This window comes from Pholcus phalangioides, unplaced genomic scaffold (genome assembly GCF_987345545.1).
Source record: "Pholcus phalangioides strain wild (caught in Gottingen) unplaced genomic scaffold, Ppha-v1.0 ptg000001l_1, whole genome shotgun sequence".
Classification (NCBI taxonomy): Eukaryota; Metazoa; Arthropoda; class Arachnida; order Araneae; family Pholcidae; genus Pholcus; species Pholcus phalangioides.
The window spans coordinates 11267766-11282062 of record NW_028301594.1 but is presented as its reverse complement, the minus strand read 5'-3'; the positions used below and the strand labels follow the sequence as shown (position 1 = coordinate 11282062).

Below are 14297 nucleotides of genomic sequence, written 5' to 3'. Positions count from 1 at the left end.
ATTCTCGGCAAGCCGGAAAAAGCAAGATTGAACAAGGATCACGTGATACATTTAGGAAACCGAGATATTAAACTACGAGTACATATTAAATACTAAATTGATACACGAATCGAAATAAAATAATAGTTTTCACTGTAGCAACACGTTTTGTCCAGGAATTTGATGACGATAATGGAAATTAAACATTTACTTATCGTTTTATCCTAATTATTGCAAGCCTAATACGATATACAGATACTGTGTATCGCACAATTTTGTTTTGCAAATTCAAGATTGAAGAAATATGCTGTCGTTGTTGTGTTACAATATGTTTTGCAATGCAATTTAACTTTTCGCTTTCCTAATTCAGATTTTAAACACATAATCAACGAATACAAAAAAAAACTTTGCAGTCTGCTAACTTTTCCATTTAACTCATCTTACTTACGAGAATGAATAGCATTAGCATTCCACATTTGCAATAAACCAAGACTAATGATAGCAAAAGCAAATCTAAAGCTCCAGATATCTGAATGTAGTTCGGTTTGTAAAACACAAAAGATCCTAAAATGCTGAACACAGATGGGGTTTAAATCAGCTAATTCAATTGCTTGTTTTGGTTTAAATATTTAAGACTTTTCCAAAATCTTTGACTCGAACTTCCCTGCATGTCGGAAAGTATGGGTATTTCTGGCATGCTGGTATCCTTCAGTATTTCCCGGTATGCCGGGTAATGCTATAATTTAAAAAAAATAATAGCTCTGGACGCCTCAATTTCAGCTTATCTTGGCAAAGCGATTAAATGATTAAACATTGAAATAAAAATATATATATATATATATTAGATTTTCATTGGTAAAATTTGATGTCACTAAGTAAGTTTTTCCAATAATTAAAGAAGAAATACTTATGAAATGCAAAAAATGGTACTTGAAATGAAAGCTTTCAAATCTTCTCATGACTCAAACTCTTTTTGAATGGAAAAGTATTTGTCTAGAGCACAGGGTATTGTTCTTGACCTTTTCAGACAGGACCCAAAATCAACAACAATTTAGTAACCCAAAACCCACTGGCCTATTCTGAATTCAAAAATGCCAATTAAATATTCCTCATTAATGAAATGTTGATTTTCAAAATTAGTGAAACCAGTAAATTTGCAACAGTGGATATGCACGACCCCTCTCTGAAGCCCTTCAACAGGGCTGTAACTAGGCTAGGGCATCCGGGACCCGAGCCAAATGGGGGCCCCCTCACAAAAAATTTACACTTATTTTACGGGGATCCTCATTTTTCAAGGGAATCCTCATAAGAGAATGTCTGCCCCAAGACCCCAAGAAGGTAAGCTATGGCCCTGCCCTTCAACCTGATTTTGGGCTGTAACAAGGCCGTAGCGAGGGGGAGGGGAGACCAGACACCCCCCGAAAATGACCGAAAAAGGGAAAAGATGGCCAAATCTATTGTTTTATCACTTTCGTTCCCCCCCCCCCCCCCCACGGAACGAAATTTCTGGTTACGGGCCTGGGTTGTAACCTACACATTGAGAGCCTATAGTCTTTTAGTGAATAGCTGAATAGCTAGAGCAAGTTACTAAGATATACAAAATCACACCACTGTGATTAACACACCCATACCTGTACTTTCAAAGACTGGAGTGCAAACTACTTGACTGTTGGCAGCATCAATACAAATGCACAAACTTTTTAAATTGTTTGTTTTCTTCCAGTTAGTTATCATTAGAAGTATAGAAAAAAATAATAAACTTCTCATATTTCAATGATTACTCTATTCTTTTTCACAATGAAATTACTAATAATTGGTTAAATTACGAGAATATCTTGGTCAGAATACGAAATGCACATGTACTATGAGTTCCAATATCTCATTGTATACTTCATTCAAGATCACAATGCATTAGAATTATAAGGAAGAAATACCAAAAACCTTAATTCTCAGAAGAATTTTATAAACAAAACTGATCAATCTAAGAGCAGAGTGGTTCTCAAACTTTTGATTCTTGTGGCTTCCTTGCCTTGTGATAATATTCCTGCAGCACCCTCGCAAAAATAATACAGTAGTGAAACTCTCATGTAAAGATACTCAAAAGACCAGAGAAAAGCATCATTAAACAAGATTTATAATTAAAGATGGAATACATTAATATTATGAGAAGTGTGCATGGCCGAAGAACAATATATAGGTATGATAATCATAATACAGGGTATTGTTATACATAGGTGGAGATAGAGTTGAAAGTCTGGGGGCATGATGATGATGATGTCAATTCATATATACACATATACATTGTATCAGTCGACTTCACCTTTGCCACTGGGGGGGGGTATCTCCACCCATGCCTATGCATATCATACTGAAAAGAATAAGAATTCTTCATACAATATGCCTAATAAAAGCACAAACAGAAAAAGAGGTAAATACTGGGTAAAGAAAAAAACCATGATGTTATTTAATTAAAGTAACGATGATATTGTTAAAGTTATCTCAGATTCAACTTTTTTTAATTTTCAATTCAAAGAAAAGCAGTTGCTGTGAGCGTCAAGATAATGAAAATGTTAAAGGACTTTTATTGAAATTGAGGAAGACTGACCGCCATGACATCCATCCATTCATCGACATTGACCAATCGACACCCATCTCTCTGGGTCAATATGATTGCATTCCCAGCCCTACCCAATACACAAGAAGATGGTTTTCCAAATGTAGCTAGGCGTAGAGAGATCTGTCCACCATGGCTCAGTGTTGACAGCTGGCATAAAGTTATTCCTAAATTATGACTTTGTCCTTTGGCCCTAAGAAACCTATAAAGAAAAAACCATTTTTTTACTTAAACAGGATATAATTACAAGACTTTTAAATTTCCAAGCATGTAATAGTTTATTTTTAATGGGAGTATTATGCAGATGACAGTTGGCATAAAACTGACTGCAAAAAAAGACAAGTTCTATTTTTCCATTAAAATTATTATCAATTGCATATTCTTTCTTGTACCTGACACTAGACAGCAATACATTTCTAAGATAATTTTGTGGTGTCTCTTCGCATTCTCTTTCAGTCTGTATAAAACCAGGCAATGCCCTCCTCAGCTGCTGTGCCAGGTCATTATCATCAGCTTCGATAAAGGCTAGAATTGCTTCAAATTGACCTGATAGATTTTTCTTTTGTAGTTCAACAAAAAGCCTGTAATGAAAATGTACTTAATGAAATCAGATAAATTTGAATGATTTACAATCAAATCATGGAATGTTATAGATATCTCATGACAACACAATATTACATACTCATAAAGAACAATTATTTAATTTCTCTCAAGTTCAATTTTTCACAATGAATTTTCCAATAAAAGAATATGCACTCTCATGATTTTAAGACCCTTATAATCCTAATTGAAAAATAAATGTCAATTTCTATGGTTTAGAGCAGTGTTTCTCAAACTTTTTTTGCCCCTGGCCTTCTTTAGCCCATATTTTCTTCTCATGGGTATACAGCACCCTCATCCAGAAGTGGGATGACCCTTTCTACTTGCAGCATGACTCTTTTGATGCATCATAGACTGAACACATGATCTTTTGCTATTTAATGTATTACTTTTTTTATAACATAATTTTCTTTTATAGTATTTCTTTTATGATATAAAACATATTAGCTTCAATCGCACACAACACATCGACTGAGCATTCTGCTCTGGTCTGGAGAGTCAAGTCATCGTCTCACGCAGTCTTCGCACTTGGCGACTGTTGGCCGCAGTCTTTGGTGAGCCACTGCATACTTATTTAATTTATTTTCTCAGTAAATTTATAGTAAGCAAAGGTTTTCATGAATAAGATCCATCTTTGAACCCCCCTTGGTTAGAGTTCATTGAGTTTTCGTTTTGTCAGGTTATATGCTGGGTCACCCCATTCATCAAAATGGTCCAGACACTATGGGCAGTTCTACTTGGATTTCAAAAACAGTCACGCTTTTATTCACCATTGTCATTCAAAGGATTTGCTTTCTCAGCTCTGAATTTTTTTTTTCACAGCTCTATGTGCCTCTCCCTCTCCTTTAACTACCTGTGATGGCTTCCCTTCCATTTGATTTTCATCAGTGGCCCTCTTAGAATATCCCAGGACCACAAGGGACATATGGCCTTAGATTGAGAAACACGGGTTAAAAGTAGTTTTTTTTCTACTTTATGATTAATAATTCAATTAAAATATTGATTTTTGAATATCCCTAGAAAAGGTTACAACAAATACAAATACAATGCCACAACAGGCAAAATGCCCAAAGAGGTGGCTGAGAACTGTAGATCATTCATTGAATTTGGGCTTGCCAGACATATTTTAAGAAATACAAGCAAATAAAAATAAAAATTTGATGTCCATACCTTGTTCTCCCTCTCTCTGTTTCAGTACAACCAAAGGCCCAAGGTATGTTCATTTCTTCTACATCTGGTGTCAATGCATCTTTTTGCGTGGGCTTGTGATTTATGCCTGAGCTATTTATATCAACAATAGCTACTGATCGCTGAGCACTAGAAATATATATAAATATGTCTCACAAATGGTAATGGGTCATTCAAGTATTACGTCATCATCGGGGAGGGGGGGGGTTTGGATGATGCTTACATCATCAACCACCCTTTATAAAAATATGAAATATCTTTAATGGGTGTACCAAAAACGAGAAGAACCTTCCGTTAGTTTGTGGGCACCTGAACTAAAATTCTTCCTATTGATAAGTCCTCTATGGAACCGCTTCGGTAACCTTTAAATGTTCTGCTGATGCTTCAAGTGAGCTGGAAATATGTCCGCACGCACAAGTGTTCTAGGAATGTGTAGCAGGCTGCTTAAAGTGCCCTCAAACTATGTCATGCGTCACTCAAATGATCTGCAACTATGCCGTTGATAACTTAAATAATCTTAAATAATCCGGGAGCATTCCTCGGATAACGTTAGTGGTGTAGAACTGAATGCACGCCACTTAAGTGCTGCAAAACTGTGCCACATTCCTCATAAGGGATCTCTAAATGTGCTACAGATCACTTAAGTGTTCTGGAACTGCACTGTGGGTCACTCAAGTGATCTGTAAAAGTGCCATAGACCTACTTAAGTGATCTGAAATATGTCACGGTGCGCTTAAATACACTGGAATTGTGCCATGAGTCACTTAAGTGATCTGTAAATGTGCGGCTCAGTTCATTTTTACAAAATTAGGTTTGAGGTAGCAGGCCACGTCAGATAACCTCGAGAGCCACATATGGCCCGTGAGCCATAATTTTCGCATAATTTTAACATTTGTGGCTTAGAGGATGGGTTGCAATGAATTTCTTAGAAAAATTTTGAGCTCTTAGCGTTGGAATTAACAGAAATTGATTATAATGAAATATAAAGATATTTTATTCCAAAATTCTATTTAGTTTTTAAATATTTCTTGCATTTTAAAAAAATCATCGGGAGGGGCATAGCGGGGCTTGGGCCACCTGCCCCCGAGTACGTATCTGATCCCAATATGTGTTAGGAGGTGGGGGGAAGTGATGATGAAAATTTGCTGACAAGGGGGGGGGGTCTGAGTTTTGCTGATGGGGGGGTCAAAAATGGTTAAAAGTCTGCTGCCGTAATACTTCAACAGCCCCTAAGATAACAGCAAAAATTTAAAAACCAATTATTCTGAGAAAAAAAGGTAAATTTTTCTAGCAGACTGAAAATCAATAATGGAGCGTTTACGGAGTTAAATAACACAAGGCTAAGTCTGTTTCATATCAGTTCTAATACAAACAGCTGGTACCAATAAGAGATAATGAGGGATGTTCAACTTACCAAAGAGTTTGAAATTCTGTGGGATCTATCAACAAATGTGGATTTGCTGATAAGTCCAAATATATTAAGTTGCTTGGTATGAGCATTTCTAGCTTGAGTCCTGAGAAGTCATTATTTGCCAAGTCCAACACCTATAAAACAATCAAAATAACAACACATTAATTCCATTGAAAAAAATATATGCACATATAGGGCCTGTTATGAGAAACACTAAAAACAGTATTTGATCCAAATATCTTGGATATTACACAATATTTCACATTTTAGATATCCTAATAGATTTAAAGAATGTGTCTCTCTAACAGGGCTTGACAAATCAAAAAAATTTAGGTGCCAGCGAAATTTCCCAGGAGTCAAAGATATTTTATCCTGGCAAAACACACAGGCCAATATAATATTTTTCTTTCTTTTTTTCAGAATTCAAACCACTTCCATGTTGATAGATACACTGATACATATTCCAAAAATTCTGGACCATACATATGCAATGCACACACAACAGTTTTTGGCATGCACCAATTCATTAGAAATTCCTAGAGTGTCTTCATAGTGTTTATGAGGTATGTATACAGTATAGTAGTAGTCAAAGATCATGGTCAAACGTTGAAAATCTCATTTTAAACTAAGCTGCAGTTTCATTCCCTTACCAGAAGGGATTGGAAACTGAATAGCAACTTGAATAACAGTGACGCTGATTTTTTTTAGTGCAGTTGCGAGATCTTCAACCTTTTTATTTTGCCCTCGTGATGAAACTTTAAATAATTCAAACAACTTATAGTGTGTATGCGCACAGTTTCTTTTTTTCTGCTCCACTCAAAAAGAAGCAGCAGCATGGGGAATCACTCTCTCATAACATATTTCAACACCAAAGATTACAACTGATTATTTTATACTTAAAAGAGAAACTGGTTTACTTTGAGTTCTGTCATCTGAGTGAGTTCTGGTAGTAATTTTAAGGCGTTAGAATGAAGAAACAGCTTGCGAATATGCTTTGCTTTAGTGATGTGACTAGACAGATGTTGTAACTGATTGCCAGCGAGTGATAATTCTGCCAGAGAAGGACAATTATTGAAGAAACTGAAAGATAAAGATGAAATAAAAATTAAACAAGCTAAACATTCAATTAATGCATATCTAATTTTCTCAAAAGAAAAAGTTCTCACTTTACTTATGCAACATTGATTTTTTTTTACTTCATAACACACACACACACTTTATTGAACAAGATGAATGAACAACGTATACACTTTTGACTCAAAGGGATAAAAGAATTCTTCCATGAACTATACTATACTAACAGCTTACTTTGAACAGATTATTTGATAGCAATAGCAAACTAAAATATTTTATACAACAATAGCTGCAATCGAACCACAACAAATTATGATACAGTACATGATATGCATACTTTAAGTACAAATACATATAAGAAATGAACTTGAAAGTTGAATATAATTCTTGAAACATGGCCAGCATCGAGGTGTTCCCCACGATGAAGAGCCCGGGCACTGGCTTTAATTTTAAACTTTTCAAACTTCAATATTCTGAAAAAAAAATTTACTTCAATCTTATGCATTCAGGTTCTTAGTCTTGTTATCGTCAATTTTGCTTTCAGCTTTTGCTAATTCAAATCTAAAAATTGTTATGTCATTATCATTTTGGCTATCAATTTTATGAAGGGTACATAAGATTTCAACATAAAATAGAAATTATAATATATATACTTTTATACATAGTACATTTCCCCTCAATTTACATAATGGTTAAATATCAAATGAGACAACCACTCAACATATAAAATTTCTAGTATATGATTTTTATAGCTTTTTTGTACATGTAAAGTGGTTGTTGTTGCCCAATAATAGTATCGAATTTCCCACAAAATCTTGGAGCAGGAAATCAGATTTTTTAACAATTTTTGTTTTTTTGGCAAAATTATGTGATATAGGTGTTGGGATCTCATAGTGCTTCTTTGTATAGCCACTTTCGGATACTAATCGGGTTCTTATGCATAAATAGTAAAACTTTACATAAATAAAGTTGTCATACATTAAATTGAATTAATGATTCACTGTTATAGGGAAAAACCACCAGTTTAAACATGATATCTTGACTATCTTACTATAGTCAGTTTGTAAGATATCATGTCAAAGACAGTCATAAAGATGGTTCATAGTAGATATCAAATTTTTATGTTTTCCCTTTCCCCCATACTGTTAGTCCATATAAAATGTGAGGCAACACCCATGCAAAAAATACTTTGATACGATATAATATTTTTCAATTTAAACATCATTCTCTCTTAACTTATTAACAATTAGATTAGAATGATCTTTCCATTTTAGGTAGGCTGAAACAATAATTCCAAAAGATATTTATAGTGCATTACTCTTTCAATGTACGTACAGTTACGTATGATATTAAAGGGAGAGAAAGTCATTGCATTCATGAAATTTCAATCCAATTGTCTGTGTGTTTGAATTTGTTAGGTTAAAAAGTATCATTTAGTCTTGTTAGCATTTATTCTAAGTAAAAGATTTCAAATTCTTTTACTCTGCATAAATATCCTTTTTCAAATTTTTAATCAACTTTTCAATTGTTTCAGCTGAGGAAACCAGAACAGTATCAACTGCAAATGAGACCAGTTTACCGGAAATATTAATATTATGAATTTCATTAATGTAAATCCAAAAGAAAGTTAGTTAAAAATGTTTTTTTAAATCTTTTTTTTCAATTTTATGTTTTTTAAATAAGTTATTTAGCTATAATAGCTATAAATCTAAAAATTCAAATTTATTGCTCTGGTCTTAAAACCAATTGTAAATCTAAAAATGTGAATCTACCCAAAGAGACAATGTACAATGGTTCATATCTATTAAGCAAGATAAAAATACAAAAAAGGAAAATAATATACACATTTCTCTTTTAATATGTTTATAGCGAATTCCAATGGAATTCTTTTGAAATGAACACATTAATTCATGACCCAAGATGTAAACTCAACAAGAAAAAAATGCATTGAAATATTAAATTTATAGGTTCAACTTGTAAGACTTACTTGTCTGGTATATTGTTGATGCCATTATGAGCAAGATGTAGTACAGAGAGTGTTGGATGCCTGAAAAGGCTCTCCAAACAAGACACGTCAGCAAGTTTATTCCCAGACAACTGCACGTGCCTTAAGTTTGTACACTTGCACACCGATGGGAAATGCTGCAGCTGATTGTATGACAAATTTATCACTTGAAGACTGGAAGGATGTAAAGAAAAATAATTAAATCATATAAAAGTAACGAGTTCTGAAATACAAAATTGCACAAAATTTCTCTGCAAAAAGAAACTTTGAAGACTTGATCTTTTAATCTTGTAAATCTATGAATGAGAACACTCTTAGAATTTCCAATCATTTACAAAAAATATATCATAGTGCGTGTGACATAACATAAAATTTGGAAGAGAAGATGTGTCACATGCTACAAATGATTGCAAATTTTAAAATTTAAAATAACATAAATTGGATTAAAAAAAGGAGATACAGTCGAATACCGTTATAGCCCTGGTACAAGGACCCTGTTATTGTGAAAATGGTCATTATATAATTTATGAAAAATAAGTGGTTTTGTGGAAAGCGAAACACTTTAGCTGATTTACCACAAAAAAAAAACCAAATTCCAAATTTATGTTTTCTTTAATTTCTATTTTGTGAAGGGTCAGAAAAACAGACAAGAATTTTGGTTGGATAGACCCCTGACTATAATGGAGAAAAAACTCTTTTTAGTTTTTAGTTTTATTTTTTCAAAACAAATTCATGCTACTCTGTAATGTACGTTCATAAGGCACACACACAAAAGCTCAACATTAATCTTAATGACTTTTTTGTTATATTTTCTATCAAACATTAGCTTTATCTATAACAGGGGTCTACAACATTTGGCCTTCTGAGCTTTTTGTTGTGGCCCGCTGATGATTTTAAGAAAATAATTAAAACATGGAAAAACTGTTATTCCAGAATAAATGAAAGAAATAATTTTTGAAGTTTTAAAAAAAAAATGTCAAAATTTGTGAAAAAATAATTTATAAATCAATGAGAAATTGTTTGTAATTTCTGTTAGAATTTATTTCACAATAGATAAAAGAATAATTACATAATTATTGAAAGAAATGATTTCAAAATATATTGAGAAGGAAAGTAATTTCAGAATCATTTTTCAGAATTAGTGAAAAAAGTTATTTCAGAACTAATCAAAATTGACAATTAATAAAAGAAATAATTTCAGAATAAATAAAAATCTTTAATTATTTTTGTTCCTGTTTAACTCAAGGCCCCATTTGTCCCTTCTATAAAGATGTCTCTAAAATACACGAGTTGGCAACCTGTGGGCTTCATGGGAAGTTTCAATTTAGCCCACCATGTCTTAAAGCAAAGTTTTCCAACCTTTTTGTTCTATCTCCCCCTTCTTCAGAAATTTTTTCTCCCATCGCCCCCCCCCCAACACAATCTAACCCATAGGATCTTATGTTATGCCCATAGCTTCTACCGTCCCCTAAAAATTTCCATCGCCCCCGGGGGGAGGGCGTTAACGCCCACATTGGGAATAACTGTCTTAAAGGTTGAAGAACCCTGATCTATAAAATGCACTATTTTTAATCACGAAACATGCAATTAAATAATGAATTCAAATGAGCATACTTGGTGTCGTAGAGAATAAATTAAAAAAAAACAACAACAACAATTATTATACATAGAATGAAACTTTAAAGTATACATACTATAAGAAATTGGAAAAGAAATTATCTGGAAGCTCTTTGATATTGTTACACTGTAGATACAGTTCCCTCAAAGAGCATTGGGAATTGCAGCTGGGAAGCCTTTCAATCGAATTGTGGTTCAAATTCATGACTGCCAGCTGATTCACTGCAGAATCAAACAGCCTGTACATTTAAAGAGAGAAATGATAGAATTAATCATCAAACTTTCTTAAAATACACTGAGATAAGCGAACATTATAGGTTCTTAATGCTGTTTATATACAGCCTACAATTTTTGAATGGAAAAATTTATGCATTTCATTTAAGAGATATACTTCATTTTTCTACATACCAAAGTTTCCAACTTTGAATGTCAGATTTAAAAAGTAGTAATGGGATTATTCTCTATTATAAAAATACCAATGAATTCTAGCTACCTACTGTGATTGCACTTAGATTATATTCACTGATTACCATTAAGTTAGTTTCACTGACACATAATAGTGAAGAAAGGAAAGTGGAAAAAATGTAAAATATCTAGATATTTTAAAATTCATGCTACAGCTTTCAAAACATGCTTTAGATGACAAGTATTGTGGCTTATATCTGACATAATAAATCTTCCTTATGGATCCCATTTTATACTGAATACCACAAGAGTGTGAAATTTTAACTCTCTGACTGCTTGAACGATGCAAATAAGGAATAAAATGTATTTTAATCTTGGCATCTTATTAATTTTTAACAATGCAGTAGTTGAGAAAAATTGTCACCTGATGACTCAAGTTTTTATTTAAAAGTTTTATGAAGTACAAAAATGAAGCTTTTTGCATAGACGTAATAATCATTATCAGTATCACTGTGAGGGACAGAAGTAGGAGGTTCCCCCATAGAAATCAATATTAAAAATTCTAACTTCTGTGGAAATGCAGTGTTTTATTGCTACGTTGAATAATCCGAAAAATTGAATTGAGTTCATATTTTTGAAATCTTTATAGTTTGCTTAGAGTTATGAAGTTTTTCAACTCAAAAGAGACCAATTGGTGCCTTGAACTTCAAAAAAAAAATTGCAATATTTAGCATCCATCATAACAAAAAAAATTAATTCACTTCTACATTTGTTTGCATGAAAAAATGTTGCCCTTCAAAAGCTAAAACAAGCAATTAATTAAAAAAACCCATTATTCATCAAGTTATGTTGTACAGAAAGAAAACTATTCTCACCTATCAGGAACATATGTGATTTGATTGTGATCCATACATAAATATATTAATTTCTTGGACAAAAGCACCCATTGTGGTATTTCTTTCAGACAGTTTCTGATTTAAAAGAAAAAGGAAAAACATCATCATGCTCTTTCTTAATAACACAGATATTTAAGAACTTTGGTGGTTATACAGCTAGAATCAGTATCACATCCCCTATCATGCTATACAGAAAGTATTGTCTGCATTTATTGACTAAATTCAAAAAATCACACTACTTAACTTAAAAAAGCAAGTGTTTGTGGTATGTAAATCTATAAAAAGTAATAATGGATCTAAAAAATAAATATTCATGCATATATCAAAAACCAACTGCTATGTTAGGAAATGTAGAATCAATACAATGACGCATAGTAAATATAGGCAAAAAATATCAACATAAAGTAAAGGTACTCACTGAGAAAGAATCAATTTCTCTAACGATAATGGTGGATTTTTGCATGTTAAAGATTCCAAATCTTGATGAAAAAAAGAAAATATATTATAGGTATATTTAAAGTTTTATATCAACAAAATTACTAATAATTTACAGATACGAATCATTGAAATTGTTTTTGGTTTGAATATATAATCGTTCAATGTTACTACTGTGACAACAATACCTTGAATGGATTTTCTTTGTTTTGTGTAATGTATGTTTTGTTAATGTGATGAATAAAACTGAAATTGAATTGCGCAGATATGCAAGAAATAATACAAATGTGTTAGATCACTTATATATATACAAAACCATGATTCAAAATTTTTTGTTGGTAACATGTAACTTGATGTGATTTTGAAGATAAGAAATCTTTATTTTTCAACTATAGGTTTCAAATTAAGCTAGTGCATTAGCCCTGTAAAATGTCATATATTTTTTAATAAAATAGACTTTTCTTCCAATTTTCAGCTCAGTAGGTGCAAAATAAGGGAGATGGGGCAAATGTGTTTCATTGAGAAAGCACTGTTACAAAATATCTAGGCTTATCAATGCTAAAATCAGGAGCCTTTAGAGAGGTGAGATATCTCGTCAGAGCCGATGACAGAGTTAAATAAACTGATATCCTCTTTCATAAAATTGCAAGTATTACATCAAAATGCACAGAATCTGAATGCTTTTAAAGCTGCGATTAATTTGGTTAAGGTATGTAGCACCATAAAATAGACAATTTTCCAAACGATTCAGAATATTCGCTCAAGAAAACACGATATGCACAAATTGTACCAAACTAAATATGGTACAACCGCTCAATAACAGACACCCTTGGGACAGAAGATTTCGTCCGCTGATGAGGAGTGTCCGTTAATAGATAGTAAAACACATTGTGAGGCCCATCGACGTAATTAAAAAAAAGATGGGAGCATCTGTTATGGGAAGTTTCACTGTGTGTAGTTTGTTTCTGGTTCATTATTTAACTTACATCATAAATTAAGAAATATGTTCTGTGTAGTTTGGAACTACTGAGAAAACTAATGAAGGAACTAATAAAAAAAACTACAAGCTTTACTTCTAGTCATGCCCGTTCTATACATTGTAAACATAACTAAAAATTTGTAACGATTTAAAATTATTTAAAATCTCTCTCATGAATAATTTCGAGGAAATACAAACACAAAGTTCACAGCAGGCAAATTGCCCAACAAAGTGGTAGTGGCTGAAAAAAATGATGCATACCATTGCATTCAGCCACCAAAATGCGTAGCACAGCACCATGCAGTTTGATCGCCTTCACTTGATTATTCGAACAATTGATAGATTCCAGTTTCCCAAGTAGTTCTATGTCAAGCTGCTCTATGCTATTATATGACACATCTAATACACCTAAATTCTAATAGAAAAAAAATGATATGAATAAGTGGGGGGGGGGGAGAGAAAATACAAATTGTAGCAAAAGCAATGCATTATCATGCGTATCACGTGTTACTGTTTATTCCGTGGATGTTCTTGATCAACTTTACAAAATATCTAGGCTTGTCATCGATAAGATCATCAAGGGATTTTTAAGGTGGTGAGATATTTCGTCAGTGCGGTTGCGAGTGTAAAGAAATGGGCTTTCTAAAATATTCCGCTTCAGCTGCCAAACATTCATAAAAATATGAATTTAACATTTTTGAAAATGTGCCCAACTTGCTAAACGGAATGGAATACAAATCCAAAATGTAAAAAAAACATGATGGTATATATATAAAGAAACAATTTTTCGAACCTCTACAATATCTACATGCATGAAAAAATTTTGCCTACCAATTAAATTGTTTACCGTCAAAAATTTAAACCAGATCTCATTTATGAGGCCCCTCTGCGCACGTGTGCTCCAGCCCGGGGAGGCTATATCGTTTCCGATTTATGGATTTTTCTTCGATGTTTGCAGCCCTTTACCGTAGCATATTGCCCACAATAACAGTAGACCGGGTTTGTGCTCAATTTAAAAATAAACGTCTCCATTTTCGAGTTCCCAGTTTATTTTGTTACTTCTCTGATATCATAATCCTCGTTTCCCCCCTTTT

At 33.0% G+C, this 14297-nt stretch overlaps 1 protein-coding gene across 2 annotated transcripts in view; it reads right to left on the bottom strand.

The window, feature by feature from the left end:
- The window catches only part of Phlpp (PH domain leucine-rich repeat protein phosphatase), a 50584-nt gene that overhangs the window by 1221 nt on the left and 35066 nt on the right, over nt 1–14297 (bottom strand). For both annotated transcript variants that reach the window (XM_089253463.1, XM_089253396.1), the window contains exons 4-13: nt 13465–13618; nt 12208–12268; nt 11769–11864; nt 10566–10727; nt 8854–9045; nt 6710–6872; nt 5796–5926; nt 4364–4510; nt 2986–3174; nt 2585–2795 (exon numbers count right to left, since the gene is read on the bottom strand). In XM_089253463.1, coding sequence (XP_089109589.1) covers nt 2585–2795; nt 2986–3174; nt 4364–4510; nt 5796–5926; nt 6710–6872; nt 8854–9045; nt 10566–10727; nt 11769–11864; nt 12208–12268; nt 13465–13618 — 1506 coding nt within the window. The remainder of the gene's footprint in view (nt 1–2584; nt 2796–2985; nt 3175–4363; nt 4511–5795; nt 5927–6709; nt 6873–8853; nt 9046–10565; nt 10728–11768; nt 11865–12207; nt 12269–13464; nt 13619–14297) is intronic.